The 22436-nt window shown below is 43.9% G+C and overlaps 4 protein-coding genes across 4 annotated transcripts; 1 reads left to right on the top strand and 3 right to left on the bottom strand.

Moving 5' to 3' along the window:
- Nucleotides 1–554: 554 nt before the first annotated feature.
- On the top strand, nt 555–7462 carry ighmbp2 (immunoglobulin mu DNA binding protein 2). Its single transcript, XM_062390440.1, has 16 exons — nt 555–673; nt 1088–1170; nt 1788–1957; nt 2051–2246; nt 2333–2430; nt 2532–2695; nt 2838–3038; nt 3123–3273; nt 3883–4057; nt 4363–4545; nt 4647–4765; nt 4851–4945; nt 5122–5245; nt 5362–6198; nt 6594–6793; nt 7066–7462. Exons 2-16 carry the CDS (start codon nt 1091–1093, stop codon nt 7261–7263), a joined length of 2991 nt encoding a protein of 996 aa, XP_062246424.1. The 5' UTR covers nt 555–673; nt 1088–1090; the 3' UTR covers nt 7264–7462.
- A 44-nt stretch (nt 7463–7506) lies between these two features.
- LOC133955550 (zinc-binding protein A33-like) lies at nt 7507–10993 on the bottom strand. The gene is made up of 6 exons (XM_062390441.1): nt 10438–10993; nt 9778–9873; nt 9390–9620; nt 8343–8365; nt 8143–8261; nt 7507–8056 (listed from the first exon to the last, which is right to left on the bottom strand). The coding sequence occupies exons 1-6, from the start codon at nt 10828–10830 to the stop codon at nt 7509–7511; spliced, it is 1410 nt and encodes a 469-aa protein (XP_062246425.1). The 5' UTR covers nt 10831–10993; the 3' UTR covers nt 7507–7508.
- Nucleotides 10994–11153: 160 nt separating this feature from the next.
- On the bottom strand, nt 11154–18430 carry rapsn (receptor-associated protein of the synapse, 43kD). The gene is made up of 8 exons (XM_062389011.1): nt 17298–18430; nt 16292–16630; nt 15450–15608; nt 14200–14298; nt 13987–14109; nt 13651–13704; nt 13344–13543; nt 11154–13229 (listed from the first exon to the last, which is right to left on the bottom strand). Exons 1-8 carry the CDS (start codon nt 17520–17522, stop codon nt 13157–13159), a joined length of 1272 nt encoding a protein of 423 aa, XP_062244995.1. The 5' UTR covers nt 17523–18430; the 3' UTR covers nt 11154–13156.
- Nucleotides 18431–18773: 343 nt separating this feature from the next.
- On the bottom strand, nt 18774–22118 carry kbtbd4 (kelch repeat and BTB (POZ) domain containing 4). Its single transcript, XM_062390831.1, has 5 exons — nt 22038–22118; nt 20794–21260; nt 20553–20694; nt 20311–20417; nt 18774–20213 (listed from the first exon to the last, which is right to left on the bottom strand). The coding sequence occupies exons 2-5, from the start codon at nt 21253–21255 to the stop codon at nt 19353–19355; spliced, it is 1572 nt and encodes a 523-aa protein (XP_062246815.1). The 5' UTR covers nt 21256–21260; nt 22038–22118; the 3' UTR covers nt 18774–19352.
- Between the last annotated feature and the right edge of the window lie 318 nt (nt 22119–22436).

Below are 22436 nucleotides of genomic sequence, written 5' to 3'. Positions count from 1 at the left end.
ACCGCAGTCCATCGGATGGAGGGGTGAATTGTTTGAGTTCAAAAAACACTTTTGGAGTTTCAGCTGTAAACAGTGTTACAGTCAAATCCAATACAATTCAGGTAAATGGTGACCATTCCTTCCTACAACAACAAAAGGACATAAACATAACATGCCTCCATTCTGCTCCTGTGGTGTCATCCAAGTGGATTAATGAGCTTTGTTCCATTAATCATTCAGTATTTATCTACGTTCTTACAGTCAGTTTTCACAGCCGTTATCCTGTTCACCGTCATTTTCACTTATACTTTAATACACACATCTTAGTACACTGCCCTGATATCTAACTGTCTGTGGACATTGCACTGATGTCATCCTTGTTTTCTTTCCGTATTGTTTTACTTGTGTTTTGCTCTTTGTGCATTAGAATGTCCCTTTGGTGACCAATAAAGTGTTTTGAGTTGTAGCTGGAGTCAGGGAGAGGAGGTGGATCCAGTAGATGGCGGTAATGAATTTGACGGTCGGTTGCCACCTTCCATGAGTAAAGAAGAAGAAGAAGAAGATTATTCTGCAGCCAGACAGACAAGCGTCAGTAAACAAACTCACCAGTAACAGAGGAAACAACAGAGTTTCACCACCATGCTCTAGTCGCTTGTTCCTTTCTGTCTGTCGCTCTTCAGATAAATACTAACAGGTGAGTGACACTGTCGAGTTCCTACCGAAGCTAAAGTTAAGAGGCTGAGAGTTTTAAGGTTAGCAAGCTAACATGCTAGCATGTGTGTCACTGTAACTAGAGATGAACATAATGAGAATGAATGAGAGGATGAACCTGGAGCCGTCTATAACCTGGTGAAGCATGTTACTTTGGGGCTCTTAGTGGTGGTAGAAGTATCACAGAGGTCAACTGTAACACTAATGTAAATATACTCATACTAAAATACAATACAAATAATATTTTACTGCACAAGTACAGAAACCAGCCATTATTTCGTATAGAATCATACCAGTGTAATGTTATATTAGTGGATAATTATAAATTATACATTACTATTTGTGACATGTTTTGGGAACTGTGCTTTTACACTAGTAATCATTTTGATCTTTATAGTGAATGATGGCGGTTGAAGAATTTGTGTCAAAGACACTTGAGCTTCTAGAGGAGGAGAGGGAAGCTGAAATAGAGGAGACCAGGTAAGAAAAATAACAGACTGTGATATTGATGAGTGTTTTACTCCCTCCTACCAATCAATCTCCATAGATATTGGATCCCACACTTCACTTAATACCATTTCTTAGTGTGTCCCTGACAAATAAAAAAGGCCTTTTAAAACTTCACAGCTGGAGTTTGTATTTGCAGACTCTGGTATAAGTTTGATCCAAGACTTAACCAAGACCTCCCTGATCCTCAGCCTGATATGATCAAGGCTTGTTTATCCAGGGTTGGATATAGACCAAGACGCAAACTGATATGGACATACAGGCGTCTGCATTCACAGAGTCATGGGTTTTGGACTGCATGCATTTCAGGTTGTCTGTGTAACCTGAGCAAATGACATGACAGCGTCATTCAGATGCAGTCGGTAGAATTGAAGCATCAAATTTTAGACAGAGCCATAGAGGATGTTCCATGTCTGTTTTAAAGTCGTCTATATACTGACCTTAATGTAAATGTTGGTGATTATCCTGCCAGAGGTCATGCTAAACACAAACCTTAACCTACAATGTCTCCCCCACAAAATATATGAAAAACAAAACCTTATTATTGGCAGTTGACATTGTAAAATTACATTCTTGTTTTGTGCCGCCAGGTTATGGCGGGAAAACATCTCTCTCAAGGATCTTCAAACTAAAGGTGTGTGCCTGCTGAAACTGCAGATAGGAAGTCAGTCCACAGGCTTGTACGGCCGCACAGTCGTCATCCTAGAGCCAAGAAAGCATCTCGGTTTCTCATCTCTACCGAGCAACAGCTTCGGGCCTGGTGAGATGGAAATATACAACATTTTATGCGTGTCTTTTTTGGGACTTTGGTTTCATATTTAGTTCAATGCGTTGTAAATGTCTTTTGTTACAGGTGATATTGTTGGCTTGTATGACGCGGGTGGTTGCACCGCAGCCTCTCAGATTGGCACAGGGATCGTGACGAGGGTCAGCCAGGCCTCTATCAGTGTGGCTTTTGACGATTCAAATGATGGGCTCAGCTTTGACACAGATGCTCTTCACAGCCTTTTAAAATTAGCAAATGACGTCACCTACAAACGGATGAAAAAGTGAGTAACCGTCTATACTGAGCACATTCTGTTAAGAGTTTGCTTAGAAACCTTGAAACAACTTAAGTGCGTTTTTGTGCTCGCAGGGCCTTGAATTCATTAAACAGATATAGCAATGGACCAGCGGCCAATCTGATCTATGTTCTTTTTGGAGATTCCAAACCTTCCTCTCAATCACAGCCAAGTAAGTGGTTGCTCGTTGTGCAGCACTCTGTAAACAATCATTTCAATACCTTTCAAACCAGTGAGACTAATTCTCGCTACCTTTCTTTTAAATGTCATCAGATGAAGTTGAATTCTTCAACCTGAGCCTGGATCAATCCCAGAGAGAAGCTGTGACCTTTGCTTTGTCTCAGAGAGAGGTAGCTGTGATTCATGGACCCCCTGGGACTGGGAAAACCACCACCGTGGTGGAAATAATCCTGCAAGCAGTCAAACAAGGCCAAAAGGTGAGAGAAGTTAAATGTGTTAGTGTAAATAAGTATGTTTTCTCAACTGATATTGTCTGTTATATTTAGGGCTTCTGTATTTGCCATTGCAGCATTTCTGTCTAGACAGGTTTATTTTCATCTGGTTGTTGTGTCCGTGCAGGTCCTGTGCTGTGCCTCATCCAACGTGGCTGTGGATAATTTGGTGGAGAGGTTGGCAAGGTGTAAGGCCAAAGTCCTGAGGTTGGGTCACCCTGCCAGACTGCTGGAGTCCATTCAGAAACATTCACTGGATGCCATCCTCGCTCAGAGCGACAACGCAAACATCATCACTGACATCCGTAAAGACATGGATAAAGCTTTTGTAAGTATTGTACCTTGCTCTCCTTCTAGTGTTTATGCCACCTCGACTGATTTGTAATATTTTATTGATTCATTTATTTTCAAGGGCGCTATGAAGAAGATGAGAAATGAGAAAGGAGAGCGATTTAATATCCGAAGAGAAATAGCAGAGCTGAGAAAAGAGCTGAAAACCAGGGAAGCAACAGCCATCGCCCAGATCCTGAAAAGTGCTGATGTCGTGTTATCAACCAACACAGGTCAGTTATGGACTCAAGTGAGGACTAGGGCTATGTTGTAGCACTAAAGGGCCGAGCACAGGCATTTTGAAGCCTGTTGCGGTGAGTGGAGAGAGCGATCGATGACCAAGCGCACGTCTCCGCGTTGCATTTGTTTTGCTCACCACGGCAAGGACAAACGCTTCACCTCCTGCGTCCCTCACGTGATGTCGACCCTTGCCTGCTAATTGCTCATTACGGTCCAAGCTAAAATTCATACAGACAGACAGAAGTCCGTTAAAAAAAATACAGACATCCGTTCATCTGTCCGTCCCCCAAAAAAATTATACGGCAGAGGATCGGTGAAAGGTAACTGAGGGGCTTTTCCGTAGGTGGCGCTGTTGAGCCATTTTGCCGCGCCTTTTCCAAATTACTCCAGAATACAATTTCTTTCTGGGGTTTCGAATTTCCTGCAAACTTTGGTGGGAATTTGAGCATGTGTAGGCCCTGAAAAAGCCTAAAAAGGGAAATAGATTTCCTTCGAAAAACAATAGAAATCCTCCCAAGAGACTTGCTCGGGCCCTAATAATGTCTTTTGGTCATAGCAGTGAAGATGAACTGAAATCAGTGAGCGCTTGTCTGCATTTTCAGGTGCCTGTAGTGACGGCCCTCTGAAGCACCTACCGGCAGATCATTTTGATTGGGTGGTGATAGACGAGTGTGCTCAGGCCCTGGAGAGCAGCTGCTGGATCCCTCTCCTCCGAGCCCGAAAGTGCGTCCTGGCCGGTGACTACAAGCAGCTGCCACCGACTATCAAATCACAAACGTAAAGATCAGGTTTTTATGTTTTTATACGTTTTAGATTTAGTTTTTATTATTGTCTACAGCAGTTTGGGATCTCAGGCATTTATCTTATTCTTAAATTATTCCTACCTGTAAATATTTATGATTTCAAAAGCATCTGCCAGGGTTGAAGTCAAACCGGTGAAAGGACTATAACCCACATCTGTCGTCATATTGCCTTTTCACTTCTAATCAAGTCAATGAAGAGAAATGTATGACTCCATATCACTTGTTTTCAGGGCTTTTAGATCTTGTTAAAATATTTGCTTTGTCGTCTGTTTCAAGCAGCGCTGCATCAAAAGGCTTGTCCCTCAGTCTTATGGAGAGACTCATCCAGATGTATGGGGACTCGGTGGTGCGCATGCTGACGGTTCAGTACCGCATGAACAGCGCCATCATGGACTGGGCCTCCAAACAGATGTACCAGGGAAGGCTGACTGCCCACAGCTCTGTGGAGAATCATCTCTTAAAGTAAGAAGCAGCTTGGTTATAGAAAAACATCTCGTATTTCTATTCCAGTTTATAATAACTCACTCTAATAACTGTCTAATTCGCTGTCATTGACCCAACAGAGATCTAGCAGGAGTGACCTGTGTTGACGAGACCAGCACGCCGCTCCTCCTGATCGACACGTCAGGCTGCGGTCTGAGTGAGATGGAGGTCCCTGATGAGCAGTCCAAAGGAAACCAAGGTAAGTCTTATTTTAATTGTAGTTAAATAGAATGTTTTAACTGTTTGATTTGTATGGGATCTAACTGAGTGCACTGTGTCCTCAGGTGAGGTCGACATTGTTGATCTGCACATTAAGGCCTTGACTGAAGCTGGAGTTAAAGCACGAGACATAGCTGTTATTGCCCCTTACAATTTGCAAGTAAGTCACCTACTTGAGGAATTGCATTTTAAAGTATATCTTTACTCAACTGCAACCACTGGACCCATGTTATAACTACATAAGAACTTAATTTTCAGATCAGATTTCAATAGGGCCTCCCACCGTTCTGTGGTCGGGCCCCATTAATGAAACATTTGATCTCTTTCTCTGTAAAGGTGGATCTTCTGCGTCAGAAGCTGTCTACAAGGCATCCAGAGCTGGAGATAAAGTCCGTGGATGGATTCCAGGGCAGAGAGAAAGAGGCTGTGGTTTTGTCATTAGTTCGATCCAATAGAAAAGGTCTTTCCCTTCTCTTTCTTTTTTCTGTAAAGCTGTATCTGTTTCCTCAGAGAATGAACCAAAGCAACATCAATCTGCATTTATACTCGTTTTTTTGTTCATTCTTTAAATTTTAGGTGAAGTTGGCTTTTTGGCGGAGGACAGAAGAATAAACGTGGCTGTTACACGTGCGAGACGTCACATCACTGTAGTGTGCGACTCACAGACTGTCAAGAACCACGCTTTCTTGAAGTCCCTGATCGATCACATGACTGAGTTTGGTGAGGCCAGGACGGCTTTTGAGTACATCCAGGATATCGTGCCACAGAATTACACCCGTGACCACAAAGACACAAACGTGACCACCAGCAGCTCCGCATCAACCAAACCAAGGGTCAAAGATCAGCCCCCCGGCCACACGAAGCAGGGACAGAAGAAATCCAGCAACAGCAGCAAGAAGGAAAATACTGCTGGTTCAGAGAGGCACCCAAACTCCTGCCCGTCAACGCAGACAAAGATGGAACAGAACAAGAACAGAGACGCTGAGATCAGAGAGCAAGTGGAGAAGTTTCTGAAGAACCCAAATCAGAGTGAAGTACAATTCCCATCATCCTTCAACTCTCACGACCGCCTGCTGGTCCACCAGATCGCGGAGGAACTGGGCCTTGTGCATGAGAGCAGAGGTGAGGGGAAGGACAGGTACATCAGTGTGTCCAGGCCCCTTGATTCAGCATCAGCCAAGGAGCCGATACGTGCAGAAGAAGAAGAAGAAGAAGAGGAGGAAACGACCCAGGAGGAGGAGACGAGCCGGAATCCCCAAAGTGAGCGGCAGGGTCCGCCTCTAATAGATCTGAAGAGCATCCATTTGGATCGAATGGCGAGGGAACAGCAGAAAAGAGACGAACAGGCTCAACAGAAAAAGCAACACAACAACATCCCAGCAGCTCAGACCCAAACATCCAAGAAAAGCAAAGGTTGGATTAGAAACATCTCATTTTTAACATCTGCCGAATGAAACCTTTCTCTTTTGTTTCTGTAACATTCTGAGCCAACAAAGTCCTGACAGGTGATGTGTTTTAATCTTGTGCACATAAGATAAATAACTTGTTGCACCAGATTATAACCTTGTGTTGATGTTAGTGTAGATTCCAGCTGATGACAACGACATTAACATGAGATTCCAAAGTAAAAATAAAACTTGATTAGCTGAGTTGTGTTAATCACAGTAGTTGTGTGTTTGTAAAGTCGTTATTATGTTATTATCGACCATATTTTAAAAGTTGTGCTTGATAAAAAACAATAAGTTTGCATCTCTGTCTGATTGTTGTGGCTCAGGAGTAACCATCCATCTTTGTCATTTCTCTCCCAGGAAAGAAGCGAACTAAGGCCGGCGCCTGTGACATTGCTGCTGCCGCGGCTCTGGACGGTGACTTCGACACACTGATCAACGCCGTCGTGAAGGCTGAAAGTGTGTGTAGTTTCATCAGGTGTAAAGCGTCAGTGCTGACCCTGGGACAGCTCTGTAGCTTCTGTAACAGACAGTACTGTCTCAGTCATCATATACCAGAGGTAAGGGGAACACACTGCAACCAAGTTGAAAATAAAATATACAGCACAAATACAACCAACTTTTTACTACTTTAATCAGGAAAAACATAATGATTTACATATGATGTAAATATATATGCTCATCTTTTCAGATTTTTTTTTTCCTGTAAAACAAGATTCATAATGATACTGATATTTCACCACGTCGACGACAGTTTTTATTACAATTTTTTTTTAAAGTTCTGTGTTTTATCCACAAATCTAATCACTGCGTTGTCAACTCTTTTTTTCAGGTTCACGGATGCGGAGACAAAGCCAAGTCTCATGCTCGGATGAGAATAAGCAGAGAGGGCGTCCTGTATGCCGGCAGCGGGAAGAAAGACAAATCCATGGACCCTAATAAAAAAGCTTATCTGCATAGAAAACTGGATTCTAAACTGAAAGATATGGCATCAGACAGGAAAACAAAAACCAAAGAAAAGGACAGTTAACGTCACAGAATTAAAACTCTAATTCAAGATTTCAAATATTTGAAAGAATCTTGTGTTATAAATTATCCGTACATACCACTCACCTACATTGGATACGATCTGGTGTCATTCAGTTTGCTGCTGGATTTCGTGTGTGAATCATGGATTTGTATGAATCTTGTTTGTCAGATATTAAAGATGTCACACTCCTAATGAGAAACAAATTGTCCTAATTGCTTGTAAAGAGATGTTTCTCCTGGATGAGTCTATTCTACATTCAGAGTTACGGTCAGAGGACAGATTGTCAAACTGCAGATTTTGCCCTCATCATACAGTCCTGTGGAGACGTAGGGGAAAATCTTCTCTGTGAATCTGTCTCTGAACGTGTGTATCATCGTCAAATTGGCAGCGTTGATGAACACCACCTTTCCTTTGTCGCAGTCCAGCACCACAGTGATCCTCTCAGGCCTCTGCTTCAGCACCAGCTTGGTGGGAGGCGAGGTCTGAGCCCAGAACCCGTCCCCGTTGCACAGGCCGATCACCCAGAAGCCCTCGGCGGGGTTGAGGAAGACGGTGCTCTTCCTCTGGACGGACTCTCGGACCACTCCGATGTACCACTCTTTGCTTTGGCCCACCTGCACGGTCCAGGAGTGCTTTCCGGACGTGAGGCCGGCGGCTCCGAGGACACACAGGCGGCTGGTGCAGCGCTCGGGGTTGTCGGGGAGGAGCTGCCTCCTGCTGTACTGCACACAGGTCAGCTCTTCAGACAACTCTAAGTTGGAGTGGGCTGTGTTGGGGTCCAGGGTGATGGGAACTGAAAGTGTAAATAAAGTTCAGTAGATTGAAAGTTGATACAGAATGAGCAAATTCAACTTTGTAACGTGTTGACTGTTCACCCACCGTATTCAACTAGCTTGGCCATGCTCTTATAAACTGCGAACTTGAGCGACCCCAGGTGCTTGGCAGAGTTTATCAGTATGTCTCTGATACACTCCGGCTCTCGGATGTTGCACTGGACCCTAAAACATCACATTGATTATTCTGATGATTGTCTAATGGACATGTGGAGCTGGTTGTAGCAGAGTGTGGGGTGTGCGTACCTTTTCTTTGTCTTCTTGTAATCCTTAACGTGAACAAAGAGAAATACAACTTGTTAATTAAGCGTGGCTTTGAAAAAAAACTTGGCAGCACAGTTGAATCCACATCACATTTAGACGCAAGTGTGAGTGTTCCCCCGTTGATCCAAATGGAGCGGACAAAGTGGAAGGAACAACATTAAGTGTAAACACAATGCAGTTTATCAGCAGCCTCCAAAGTGAATATATGACCTACATGAAGGGAGGATTCTCTGTAGGACGCTGGCTTTGTACTACATTCGAGTGAGAACAGGCTGTAAGGCTGTTTGATGACTGATGTGATCAAATCAAACACACATGATTGGTGGTAAACATGTCACGGCTATGAACATTTGAAGAAGTGCACAATGGAAAGTTGCACAATTGCAAAAGTCCCAAAGAAAGGGAGCATAGAGGCTAAAGGATATAACATATATCAAGTTTATCAAGGATCTCAAACTAATCAAAATTTCAAAATGAGTTCATCAAATACTTTTTTTTATTATTATTTCACATTGTGAAACAGGGCGTTTTTTCTTCTTTTTCTTTTCCTCAACCTGAGTGGAAATAATTCAGTCTTACTGAAACACATCAGACAGGTTCAGAGAGCAGATATCTGTGTGTGTGGTGTTTGGTGCAGCTTGATTGAAATTCAAGGGACTGAAAGTAAATATTTCAATTACTTTCTCATTAAGCCTTTGGATGGAGAACTGATGACATTTTTTTTTTGTAATTCAATTCTAAAGGTGTAATCTAGACTCATTAGCTAATTTTGTTATGATTACATCTTAAGTCCAGTATCTCGAACTATTTGAATATTTAAGATCATCAAGGGCCCAATCAGGCCACAGCAGATGTATGTGCTCTTCAAATCCACTCTAGCTTCTTTGTTCATACATATATTGATGTTGTGAACTTTTGTCCACTTGGATCAGTTCATGGTTTGGAGTCTGAGTTCCGACCTTCCTCTTGTCACCAGGGCTGAACAGCTAAACTGTGATGATATTATGTGAATAACTTCTGGAGCCCTACCTTCAGAAATTTGAGATCCTCCCCTCTGAGAGCTCCCTCGATGTCACTGATGATGGACGCGACGCCTCGGATCTGGTCCTTGATGTTTTCCAGCTTTTCCCACATCACCTGGGTCCTGACTTCCTCTTCCTGTTTGAGCAGCTTCAGCCGCTCCTTCTCCTCGTCCCAGAGGAACTGGTGCAGCTTCTGAAACTCCTCCTTTATCGCCTTCTCGTTTTGAAGAGCTTGGGTCTGCGATGCGGAGGAAGCGTCTTGTTTAAAGCAGTGAAAGATGCTGAGTGTGTCTAGCAGGTCACACTAGGTTTCGACATTTGAACAGATAGACCCAATACTGTAACATGGAGGTACCAGCAAGCTGTGACAATGAGGGAATGGGTTCATTTCTTACCTGTATGTAGGATTTTGTCTCTCTCCACTGCTCCTCTGTCTTATTCAGGGTTTTGAGCTTTTTCCTGACGGACTCCAGCATGGTAGAAATTTCTGTCTAACATGGTCACAGAACGGAGAGCTGAAGGAATTAGGTTGTTGACAGGAAAGTAACTTACTCGATAATCAATCACAGCATTTCAACAAAATGATTTGGCCGGCTGTGGCTCAGGGGCCAGAGCGGTCGTCCTCTAACCAGGAGTTCGGTGGTTTGTTACCGGTCTTCCTTGGTCCCCATGCGGAAGTGTCCTTGGGCAAGATACGGAACCCCAAAGTGCCCCTTCTCATAGAGACAGAGCTTTACAGAGATGCACTGTATGAATGTGTGTGTGGACGGGTGAATGTAAACCTGAACTGTAAAGCACAGCGAGGGGTCATCAGGACCAGAGAAGCTCTTTATAAACACAGACTATTTACCATTTCACACCATTTGAAGATCCACTCGGACATTGTGATGGACACCTCTCACTGTTTTCTGACTTTTTTGATTCATTGAGAAGATAATTACATATTTTGAAGATAATAAAGAAAGTAATTGTTCGCTATTACATCCAATAACTAATTAAATCCTGTGTTTCTTCTGTTGTGCACATAAGTTCCCTGGCTTCTATTTAGACTTTACCTTTTTCTCCTTAGCAGCCTCCTCCAATGGGCCGCACTCGTGAACTTTATGCTCTTTTGACATCTGGCAGCTGAGACACACGGGCTCCTCGTCGTTCTGACAGAACAGTGTGAGCTTCTCATTGTGAAAACAACAGACGTCTTGGTCTCCGCTGCTCCGTCGCAGCTGATATTCATCTGCAGCTATCTTTAGAGCCAGATTGACAGGAGGCCTCCCAGGGACACACACAGTGCGACACACCGGGCATTCTCGACATCCCTTCCATTCCCAGAATTTGTGTAAACAAACTCTGCAAACATTGTGGCCACATTTCAACCGAACAGGAACACAATAAATCTCAGAGCACTGGGGACAGAATAGGTCCTCTTCGTAGAGTAGGTCCGCTGCTGCCATCGGGGTGAGGAGGCGAAGAGTTCCTGTGAAGTGAGGTTACAGGAAACAAAAAGGACTTCCTGCTCCTCAGGTGTTGTGACAGGTACAGGTCCTACCTGGAACCCTTCAGCTGAAACCTGCCTAAATGTTGGCTAACTTGTATGACTGGTTAGGAAGGCATCAAGACTGCCACACACACTGTATGTTAACATCCATGTCATATGCCCCCTGCTTGGTTCAACAATTAACATAATTCAGCATCTCAACATGCTTAATGAATATATATTTGAGTTTATATAAAGAATGTTAAAAACAACAAAGTGCAAATAATAAATGGCATTAAATCAGAAAGTAGTGACACTTAAATTCACTTTTACTTTATTTCCCATATTGAAATGTCTCCACATTCGACACGTGGATTAACATGGTTCGACTCGATGCATAAATATATTAACAAATGCATTTTAGTCAAGACTCTAAATCATGGAAATCAGCTACAATGTGTCTAGAAAAAAACAACAACAATTCTACATGTATTAAACTGAGTTATTACTGCATTAGTCCTCTGAGGAGGAGTTTAAAAACAGAGGTAGTTTAAACTGTTCAAAGATGAGCGGCTGTGCTTTCGGTAAATATCTTTTCAGCACCTCAAGAAAAAACAGTGAAAAGAAAGTAGCCGCGTGTTACACTGACAGGTAAACACACAGTGGTAGCTCTGGATGCACTGACCCCCCCGAGCAGAGAGCCAGGCGCTGCTCCTGTGTTCTTACTGGGAGAAACGTAAGTGCTCGTGCAGTAAAGGTAAATGTGTCTGTGTCGCTCTCTCTCTCTAAAGCTGTGGACTGACTCACATGCTTGAAGAGAGAAAACAGTTTGTGTCAAAGTTTTCAAGCTAAAGTTTTGTTTTTCTCAACTTTGCCTGATCAAATAAATTTGTCAAAAAAGGCTAATAGTTTGTTTAAATACTTTGTCTTCCTACCATAATGCATTTATATATTTCTGGTAAATAAAAGTACTTCAAATAAATTTCGTATCATGAACTCTCTGATTATATTAATATAAGAATAAATCACTTTTTGAAGAAAACCTTTTGTATATGAATAACCTTGATTAAGCAACAGGGAGCTCGTCTTTTTAACCAAATCACAAAATGTTTCAAATAAACAAAGGAATATGGAGGATAAAGCCACTGAATATTATGAAATATTATGACAAACAGTTACATAAATACAGTTACATGGATACAGGGTGCGTTCGATATAATCCAACCTTGTTGCTCGGCGCTGTAAATATCACATTTTAACACAATAGCTTGGCTTTTTGTATTTCGCCCTCAAAATCACAAAATGCCTTTGAAAGAAAATGATCTCGATGTGACGACGGAGATCTGTTGACAAATTATTCCTATTTACATACGACTACAAATATGAAAACACACCATCACCACAGTGACTCCTCTGAATAATCGGTTATTTAGAGGTTTTCCTTCTCAACAGTATTTCTCCTTAAACTATGACAGTTGATGTGAGAGTTAAGAGTTGATTAGTTTGTTTCCAGAGAAGGAATTTCATTGAACACAATGTGTGTTGATCTTGCTCCTCACTCGTTGTGAAGAAGGAAAAACAAAACAGAAAAACAGCTGCATGGACACGTTTCGTAAAGACATACTAGTTTTTGAATGGTTAAGAGATTTTAGTTAGCTGTAGGTTTTACAAAACACCTCAAATAAATCAAACGAGACATTTTTACACACAAAATATACTACAAAGAGATGTACTACAAAAGAGTATGTACACGAATAGGATAATAAATATAACAAGTATGAAATCAGTCAGGTCTCTGTGTTCTGGATAAAAAACAAATCTGCTGTGTAAAGAAAAAATGATGTGATGTAAAAAGAGATTTTAACTACAAACCCTGCGACAATGATTACTGAGATTTCACTGAATTCCTCCAAAGATCTTTTTATCTCACTTTTTCATAAACAAATCTAATACACAAAATAGCAAATACGCTAAGTTATAAATGCTCTTTGGACAAATGCTCCAAATGTTCAGTCATCAGAAACAATGTGGTAGTGTAGGTTCTTTCTTCCTCGGCTTATATATTGAAATATAACTCTGAGCTTCGCCCTCTCACAGACTGACGTCTGCACGTAAGATGGACGCCTGGATCGTGACCTCAGAGCTGCAGTCCGGGTTCAGTTCAGCTTCAGAGCAGTAAATCGTCATTACTCCTCGAACATCTTCAGCACATCCCGAGGCTGCCTGCTTCTCTCAGATCAGTCAGGAGCCTGCGAGGCCTCACGCTGTGTCTGCAGATCCAACGCACAAACACGTTGCACCAATCAAACAAATCCAGGCTTCATGGACGACTTGAAACATTTGGGACAACCTTTCGTTCCGTTTGTCTGCAGACACCTGGAGAGATAAAAGAGCAGAGGGTCAACCCCAGGCAAGAGGTCGGGCTATTTGCGAAAATGCACAAGTCAAAAATAATAAAAGAGAAAGAATACGCAATGCAAGAACACCCACTTGAGATGGAAAATGTGGGAACAGGGCAAGGACTGCAGCTTTTGGTCCCTGTCCCCGATGGACTCTCCACACATGCCACAGTAGAGCTCCAGCTCCTCGACGCACTGCAGGAACTTCACCACGTGCTCCCTGAGCTTCTCCTCCTGGCCCCGGCTCCGATAAATCCCCTCGCTCAGGCAGTGAACCTTCAGCGTGCACAGCTGGACATGAGCACAGGAAGAAGACTGTTAACAGGACGCGTACAGTGATATGAGACAGGAACCTGAGCCATTTGTCCTGTAGGTTGAAATGACAGAGCGTCAGATACCTTGTTTCCCATTCCGTCTGCTAACTCCTGAGATCGCTGCAAAGAATCAAGAGCCTGGAACGACAAAGTGTGAGAGGCACTGTGAAATTACAAGTAGACAACTCAAATAGCTGTGTCAACACTGATATTTTCTTAACGTTGTACCATATACACCAATAAAGTTTTAGTTTTATTTATTTACCAATGTTCTACCTATGTATACGTGCTTTATGTATGTATGTCAGTTAACTGTATAAACTACTGGATGACCTAAATTTCCCACGGGATTAATAAAGTATCCATCTATCTATCTATCTATCTATCTATCTATCCATCTATCTATCTAATTAAACCTACCTTGTCAAATTCCTTCTGCAGAAGCCAACACTTTGCGACGCCCAGATAAACGTGTGCTTGTCCCAGACGGTTTCCGATCTCAGTCATGATACCCAGTGCAGACTCGTAGCGAGGGAATGCTTTCTGGAACAACGAAGATAAATAACCTTATTAAAAAACATTTGCGTGTGGACGAAAGACCTAAAGAACTTTTCACTAACAGTGGCTCCTCACATCAGAGTCCTGCCTGCAGCGGTGTATGTCGGCAAAGTTCACTAAGCACAGAGCCTGCAGAGGACGGTCGCCGTGCTGCAGAGCAATCTTCATCGATTCCTGTAGAAGCAGGAGACACAAGGGGTGATACAAACAATTAACAGTGGAGCTCAGTGACACAGGCACAGGCACACCCACGCACACCCACACTGCTGTGCTCCTGGCAAACATTTGAATTCGATTTCTCATTGCCTCCACTAAGGAGCTCATTTGTTTGCTTGTTAGCAGGATAACACAAAAGCTACACAAGCGATTTCCCAAAAATGTTGTGAAGGGGAAGATCTCAGTAAGTATTGTTATGGATCCACATCCAGGGTTAGATCCAGGAATGGTTTCCCACTTTCTTTAACATTGTGAGATTATTTGTTGATTTCTCAGAGAATAATTCATGCTTCTTGAATAATTAGGGGACTAATATGAATGAGTGTGTGTGTGCAGAGCCGCCCAAAAGTCTGGATGTAGTGAATTTAAATGTGGTTTCAACTGTGGTTTTCGACTGCCGTACGTTGGTGTTGGTATGCTGTTTATAAAATGTCAATATATACTCAACTTTGTGTAAAGACTTTAACCTTTCTGATCTATTCTACTAAAAGCAACGATTCTTCAAGTTGCTTTAGTTCATACTTTAAAAAAACAGAATTGTTGCCAAAAATAAGAATAACATGTAATGTAATAAACGATAGTTACACATGTCATCCAGTCATTTTTACTTTGCACTTTCAGTAGCATAGTTCCATATGAGCCTCAATGAGAAGTGATGGAGGATGTGAGACGTCCCCCCCCCCCCCTCCTCCGTCTATAATCACAAGATGTGTAGCATGTTTGTCTAAATGTGTCGGGCAGATGTAATAAAGCTGAACCGCGGCCTGTTGTCTTCCTGCTATACGTCTGCGCTCCAAGGCAATGACATCAAGTTATTTTTCACCCTGCGTCCAGAATTAGAACAGAGTGGGGCCCGAAGCCGCCCTCTTCATTAACACTTTAAACCAGCGCCTCTGGGAGCATATTCCTGTCCAGATCGGAGGCCTCGTACGACACAGCAACTGGCGCTCGCACCTGTCGGCAGCACAACATCTACAGTATCTGCGGCTCCGGCGATCGGGGGACTGCGAGTTTGCTACGGAAACCAAAACTGTGACATTCTCCGCACGTTGTGTAGGTTTCGTCTCCGAGGACGGGCAGTCGTGTGTCGGACGCTTATAAAACAATACCTCACAGCACTCCATGGCATCCGGCAGGCGCTCCAGTTTCCGGTAGGCGACAGACATGTGGTACTGGCTCATGGCTCGATACTTGAGGCTCCAGCCCTTGCCGTAGTCGTTGACCAGCTCGGCTGCTTTGCAGGGGAAGAAGAGGGCTTTCTCATAGTCCTGTGGGCAGATGGGAACAATGGGTAGGACCTTAAACAGCACTACTACCAGTCAAACTCAACAAGACAATGTGCGAATAAACAATCTGAGCAGAAAACGTGTTTGTTTGTTTGTTTGCCTGTTTGCCAAAGTATCACCAAGAAGCATTTTTTTGTTTTTTGTTTCATTAAATAATGTGACGCATGAGCGCATTCTTCAAAACACACTTCATCACAATCCCATTGAAACCAATCCTCCCCGGGAAGTCAAGGGCTTAACTCTTACAAATCTCTGATGTCAAGGGTACTCCAAAGCCCCCCCACCCCCCCCCCACCCCGGCCCCCTCCCCTGCAGCCAACCCACTCACTCCGCCTTTGTTTTACAATGCCCTGCACTACACAAGCTAACCATTGATGATGTTTGCTCGGATGCTCTGCAGTGTTATCATGCTCTGCAAATACACTGGCAACATCAGTACCAACTGCACAATCAAGTCCCACGTGCAGCTTGAGCAACAAACCTCAGACGTCTGCAAGCGCCCAAGTATTTTAGATAATTTTAACAAGCTTGTATTCAGCTTCCTGACCCAGCATGTCTCATCCAGGAACAAAGGCAAGGACTGTTCATCATGATTAAGATCATCAGAATAAAATTTACTCCTGAGGAACACATTGTCATTTCAGTGAGAGCAGGACATCAAGTACCTTCAGGTGGACGTAGATGTTCCCCAGGCTGCAGCAGACCCTGCACTCCAGCATCTTGTCGTCATTGTTGTGTGCGTAGCGCAGGGCCTTCTCGTAGCTCTCCAGAGCTTTCTGGAAGACACTGAGGCCCAGGAAGGCGTTGCCCATGCTCAGACACACCTGTCCGTTGAGCTGCAGACTGACAGTGGTGCCCTGCATGTTTAAGCAGGTCTTACAGTAGGAGACGGTTTTCTGGAAGTCGCAGAGCTTCTCGTTGCTGCGGGCCAGATTCAGGTAGCCCTCCGTCAGGTAGTCCGGGTCCTCCATTTCTCTGGCAGTGTCGATTTGATCGAGGGCGTACTGGGGAGGGAGGCGATTAGGTGTGACGCGATGGGAAACTAGCGTTCAGCAGACAATGATCAGTTTAGTCTTAGATTCAAACAAATATCTGTTGTTCAACTTGTCTAATGAGGTCAAAGACATAAGGACGATACTTTATAAAGTCCTGTGGGATGATTATGTCAACAAGACACCCCACACTGATACTCAGGTTGCAGGGCACTTATTTACTCTGCATCGCGTGGAAGCCACAAATTAACCCATGATTCACAAGATCATTGTAAATGGAACGAAGAGAAGTGACCTTCGACCTCCTCTCCGACTAGTATCACTCGGACGCTGCAGTAATATTGCCACGACAGCATTTGGCTGTAGCAATCCCAGGCAGATATGATGACATACAATATTGTTGAGATGTGCAGTGGCATTTACTCAAACACACACACGCAATACTGCTGTTTGCACAACACGACAAATGATCGGAGTGCTAAAAAGTGTGACTGTGATGACTTTTCAGAGACCAGGTTTTCAGAGTAAGGAGGTTAATAAACGTTTTATTCAAACACTGCTCATTCCCAAATCAAACCCTTTAAGAAATGCGACGGGAAACTTCATCAGCTGTTATTTGGTTGATTACATTGCATGGAGTTGTTTGTATAGTTGTTGTACAGCTTTTTCATAGGCTTACCTTGAGCATATCTTTATATTTTCCCATCTCGGAGTGAGCTGTGATCAGGCACCCCAGCACCCGAAACTTCCCTCCGGGATCTGAGGTCTTCTCAAGCACTTTAGTCCACACATGCAGGGCTTTGTCTGTCTGGTTGGACTGATACAGCTTGAGGCCCTTCTCTATCTGCTGCTTGGTTTGGTCCTGGCCCATCTCTGGTGCAAGGCGCCTCATAAAAATATTCATTCGTTTAGGCCATGCAATTTCAGTGAGGCAGCAAGAAAGTAGATCCCTGCCATGCACGGTACAACTCCAACGAAGATTCCTTGAAGATGATCCTGCAAGAGGACGGTGCCAGTAGGCCTACCGGGTCCCGCTCTCTCAGCTGAGGTGGAAAGGAAACTGGATCCGTTGAAGTAAAACGGCGACACCCCAAGATCATTATCACCAATCGCTCTGTGAGGAGCTGGAGTGCCAGAAAAATATCTTCCCCATTTAACCATGCAGCGATCCCTACTCACCATCAAGTGTTCAAAAAGTCTGCGTCGGATTTCCGTTTGAAAAACGCCAAAGAAACACGTTTCCCAGTGGAGGGCTAGCAGTGATATCCCAGAATATCTACTCCCTCCACACCCCAGCGAAAGGAATCTCAGCACCCCCTCCACCTTCCTCCTACTGCTGGCGCTACAGCAGATGGCCTTGTCACTCTAGACCATGTGTCCCTTCAGGAATTCTGTCCTGCCCTCAGCAAGCGGTCCCAAGGTCACTACAGCTCCTAGCGATCTGCCTTCCCACTAAACCTCACTCACTGGCCAAACGCTGGACGACAACTTTTGACATCTCGACCCTCTGGCGCATTAAAAACACTCTGACCGGATCTGACCAGACTCACACGTGTGGGACTGTGGGCTCTTATACCGGGGCTTTAAACGGCTTCATTTCCCGTGCGTGTCGGATGGTGCTGGTTGCGCCCGTCAACTCCAATTGGGATTTCTTATGGAGGCGCGTATGTGCCCCCAGAAACCCCCACCCCTCATCTCGGCGTCAGCAACTGATGCTTAGAATAGTTCACCAAGTCTGACATGTCACTGGGTTTGGGTTTCAGTCTCCACAGCCTCCTGTAACACATCAATGGGATCAGAGTTTGTGCCTGTCTGTAGTAGCTTTCTCTCCTTCAAACAGACCCCCACCCAACCCCATCGCAGCCCCCCCCCCCCCCACACACACACACACACACGCCCAAGGACACAAACAGGCACCTTTTAACCACCCCTCCATTCACAAGTTGCATTAGCAATCCAGAGATAACTCCAGCTGGAGGTGGTGCCTTCGTTTCTCTCATGAGCTACACGGCGACAAGGTGAACACTTTCTAAATTCATTACTGTACAATGGCAACAATGAAAGATGCTAAACCCCCGGTAATAAACATTGTATTAATAGTAAGAGATGGTTAATGCATTTAGGCTTAAGGGTCATAAACATCATCCAACAGGAATAACGTGTAGGTACAGCGATATATTTGACATTTACATCAACAGCCTAACTTGAACATTCTACATTTTACATAAAAAAATACACAATCTTAAAACAGGAAACCGTGAACATTTGAAAAATGGGGAAATCCTTCATTGGCATGTTTATGCACATTGTCTTCAAATATGAAATGGGAGGATTTTCAGCCAACATCAAGATACAGCTGTTCACACACAGAATACATTGAGGGATGTTTGATGTTCGGTGAAGTTCTTTACGCTGAAGTTGTTCATGCGTGTTAATAACAAGCAGTGCACAAGAAACAATGCTGATGACATCATCACTGGTTACAGCACGGCCACAATCTTCTCAGCTAAAAGATCCACAATGAGAAACTCTGTGAGCGACACACAGCACGGCACTGGTTTTTACTGGTCGGCTGAATGGAATGAGTGACACAGAAACCAGCTGAGTAAATACATTTAGCTCAGGTCTTCACCCAGGATGTCTGAGCGGTGAAGTCATGGACAGTTCTCCATCAGTCTTCCCTGATTCTCTGTGGTCAAAGTGCGGACCACAGTGTGAGCATGTAGAGGACAGGTCAGGCCAAAACAAACTGCCAGTTTGTGAGCAGGATTTTTATCCCTCTGATGACAGAGACCACAGACGTAGCCGGGTTAAACTTTAGTGTGTTTGCGTCCCCCTTCTTACATTTGTCCCTGAATACATATATGCAGCCATTGCAGCTGGCCACCTTCCACAGAGAGGGGATGCAGCTCCACACCTCAGGGAAGCGCAGGCGGGTGAAGCTCTCCAGCAGAGGGTTGTAGCACACCAGGGAGTCTCCTTCTGCTACGATGAAGATCACATCCATGTGAACAGCAGCATGCATGCAGCCGGCGAACGGCAGCATGTAAGGTTTGATCTGACACTTCTGGTTGGAGGTGTCTAAGCACTGAATGAGACGGGACGGCTTTGTAAAAAAGTCCATGTCGTTCTCTTCCCCTCCGAGCAGGTAGATGGTTCCTCCCAAGTTGACTCCAGCCGCCCCTGACACTGCAGTGTCCAGCTGGCTGGTCTCTGTCCACATGTTGTCCTTCACCGTGTAGTAGATGACAGCATTAGAGAGTGTGTCCTGCAGTGTCTTGCCTCCGAGGGAGTAGATAGCATCCTCTGTAGAGACCGAAACCATGGTGTGGTGGAGGCGGTCTCTGGGCAGTGGGGCGCAGCGCTCCCAGTCCATGGTGTGCATGTTGCACTTCCACATGCGGCGAGGGATAGACCCCCCCACCACGTACAGGTCTCCTCCATGTTTACAGGCTGCGGTGATCTGATGGCATAAACTGTTCTGGCCGCTCACGCTGATCGAATCGTCCTCGTCACAGTGGAGGGACACAGCCAGGGAGTGAGTCCTCGACTCCTCCTTACCGATCAGGTAGATGTGGACATTCTCACCAATTTCCTATGGACAAAGAAGATAAAGAAATATTATTTTCCCAGATACAAATCGTTTAAAGCACCTTCTTTAAGATAATTATAAAATAAAAAAAAGTTGTCACCTTGAGATTTTCTTGGAGGATGCAAGAAAACTCTTCTCTCTCCACCTTGTTGTGGTTTATCCACGACTCGATTGCCAATGTTGGCTTCTGGGAGCTTGGAACACCATCTGACCACAAACACAAGACGTTTTGAATCTTACTCATGGAGCTCCTCATTTTAAATTAACAGAAAAAAGTGAATAAACCTGACTTGAGACAGGTAACCTAGTAAACCCACTGAACAAACAAACTGGCAGTAATACCTTTGAGGATATCCAGGAGGAGACAAAGAGGCAGATTTTGAAATTCTTCAGTCTGATGCAGTTGGGCCAAGTGGATTTTAGCACAGTGCTTGGCAGCAGTGTACAGCTCCTGGTCACTGTGTCTGTCTGCAAGCCACATCACCTGTACATAAAATAATAAATGGTATTTATAAATCTGATCTGACAGAATCATTGCTACTTTGTAAATATTGCTGGATCTGTGAAAGTGACAGTGACTCGCCTGCAGGCAGCTGTTAACCTCCACTGTCCGCGAGAGGAATCGGGAACATTCCTCAAACAGAGCCGTCAGCTGGTACATGTCTGCCATCTCATACGTGTCCTGCAGCTCCTCCACCCTCAGCTTAATTGTGCCGTGGTAGATGTAGTCAACCAGCAGCTGAAAGACGGTGGCGCTCACATCTTTCAGCTCAATTGCACGGTTGTGTGACTCTTTTAAGTTTGAGGTGAACATGGAGCGGAAGAAACTGCTCTGCGCGGAGAGCACCAGTCGGTGCAGGTTAAACTCTTTGCTGTCCACGTTGATGGTGACATCAGCGAACAGGCCGTCCTCTCGGCACAGGTCCATGATGCTCTTCACCACCCGGCTGGAGTGGGAGCGGTCAGTGAAGGTGTATCCCAAGAAGTAGTTCTCCTCTCCCACAGAGCCGCCGACACTGAGGCCCCCCTCCTCGCTGGACTCCATGTTTACTGCTCGCCCAAGAAAAAAACACAAATAGCCTGTCAGGTCTTAAGTCTATCAGTTAGAGAAACAGAACTGAAACAGCTGTCAAATGTAAAACCCCTGGTTTATACAGGTTATAATCAGTTTGATTCATCTTTGGGACCATGATAAACACCGGGATGAAGAAGACATTTAACAAGTCACAAATGAACTTTGCCTGTAGTCTTTAATGGGCAAACTATTGCATGACAAATGTATTTCAAACCATCTTTAAAAATTCCCTGTTTGCTTATCAGCTGATATAACAAAGCAAATCCCCTAAATTAATGTAGTTGGGGTTTAATTATCCCTCTGGCTTTGGTGTAGGTTTATTAGTGAAGCTATTTTCCGTGGTGCTGTTAAATAATATTGCGTTATATATAATTTGTCCATTGGTATCAACTGGGAGAGACCAAATATTATTGATCAGTAAAACTAACTGTAGTAATAATAATAACAAAAAACATTACATCCTTTAAAATCTTCACGAAGTTAAATCAATAGCACACGAAAATAATTTAAATAATAGTGAATATATTCATCATAAGTGAAGGATTAACTGTTGGACTGTATCAGTTTAATCATTGACTGATGTTAATGTTATGGTTAGCTAGCTAGAGTTAGCAGAGGCGGCCGCTAACTGGCTAATGCTCGTTCTCGCGGGGAAGTTCAGTCATATTGTGGAAGTAGAGACTTCAATAGTAATGTGCACGAGCCTCAGGAGACGTGAAGCTTCACAGAGAAATAAAACCAAGACGAGTTACCTTCTTCTTTTCTCTTCACTACTTTATCACTCAGGACAACAGACTGCACCGGAAGTCAATAAACTCCGCTGACTGTCATCCACTGCTGCTACCGCCCCAGTGTGGCGGAGCTCTGTTACTACAGGGGGCAATGTTTACTGTGTCCACGTTTAGTAAATAAATAAATAAATATACCAGGGACTTTATTTAGTTGGAAGAAATGGAAAGTTATCACCAGAAATGACATGAAAGCTCAGAGCTCATCCTGTTTTTTCCAGCTTGATATAAAAAATGCAGTATTAAATGGTCAGTGAAGGTGAATCCCGTGAAGTAGTTCTCATCTCCTACAGAGCACCTGACACATAACCATAAACCTAATGTGTTTGTCATACCCAAACACAAAATGTCATTAAAATCGGT

The sequence above is a fragment of the Platichthys flesus genome, chromosome 6 (genome assembly GCF_949316205.1).
Source record: "Platichthys flesus chromosome 6, fPlaFle2.1, whole genome shotgun sequence".
NCBI classification, from domain to species: domain Eukaryota; kingdom Metazoa; phylum Chordata; class Actinopteri; order Pleuronectiformes; family Pleuronectidae; genus Platichthys; species Platichthys flesus.
This window is presented reverse-complemented; position numbering and strand designations above follow the sequence as displayed.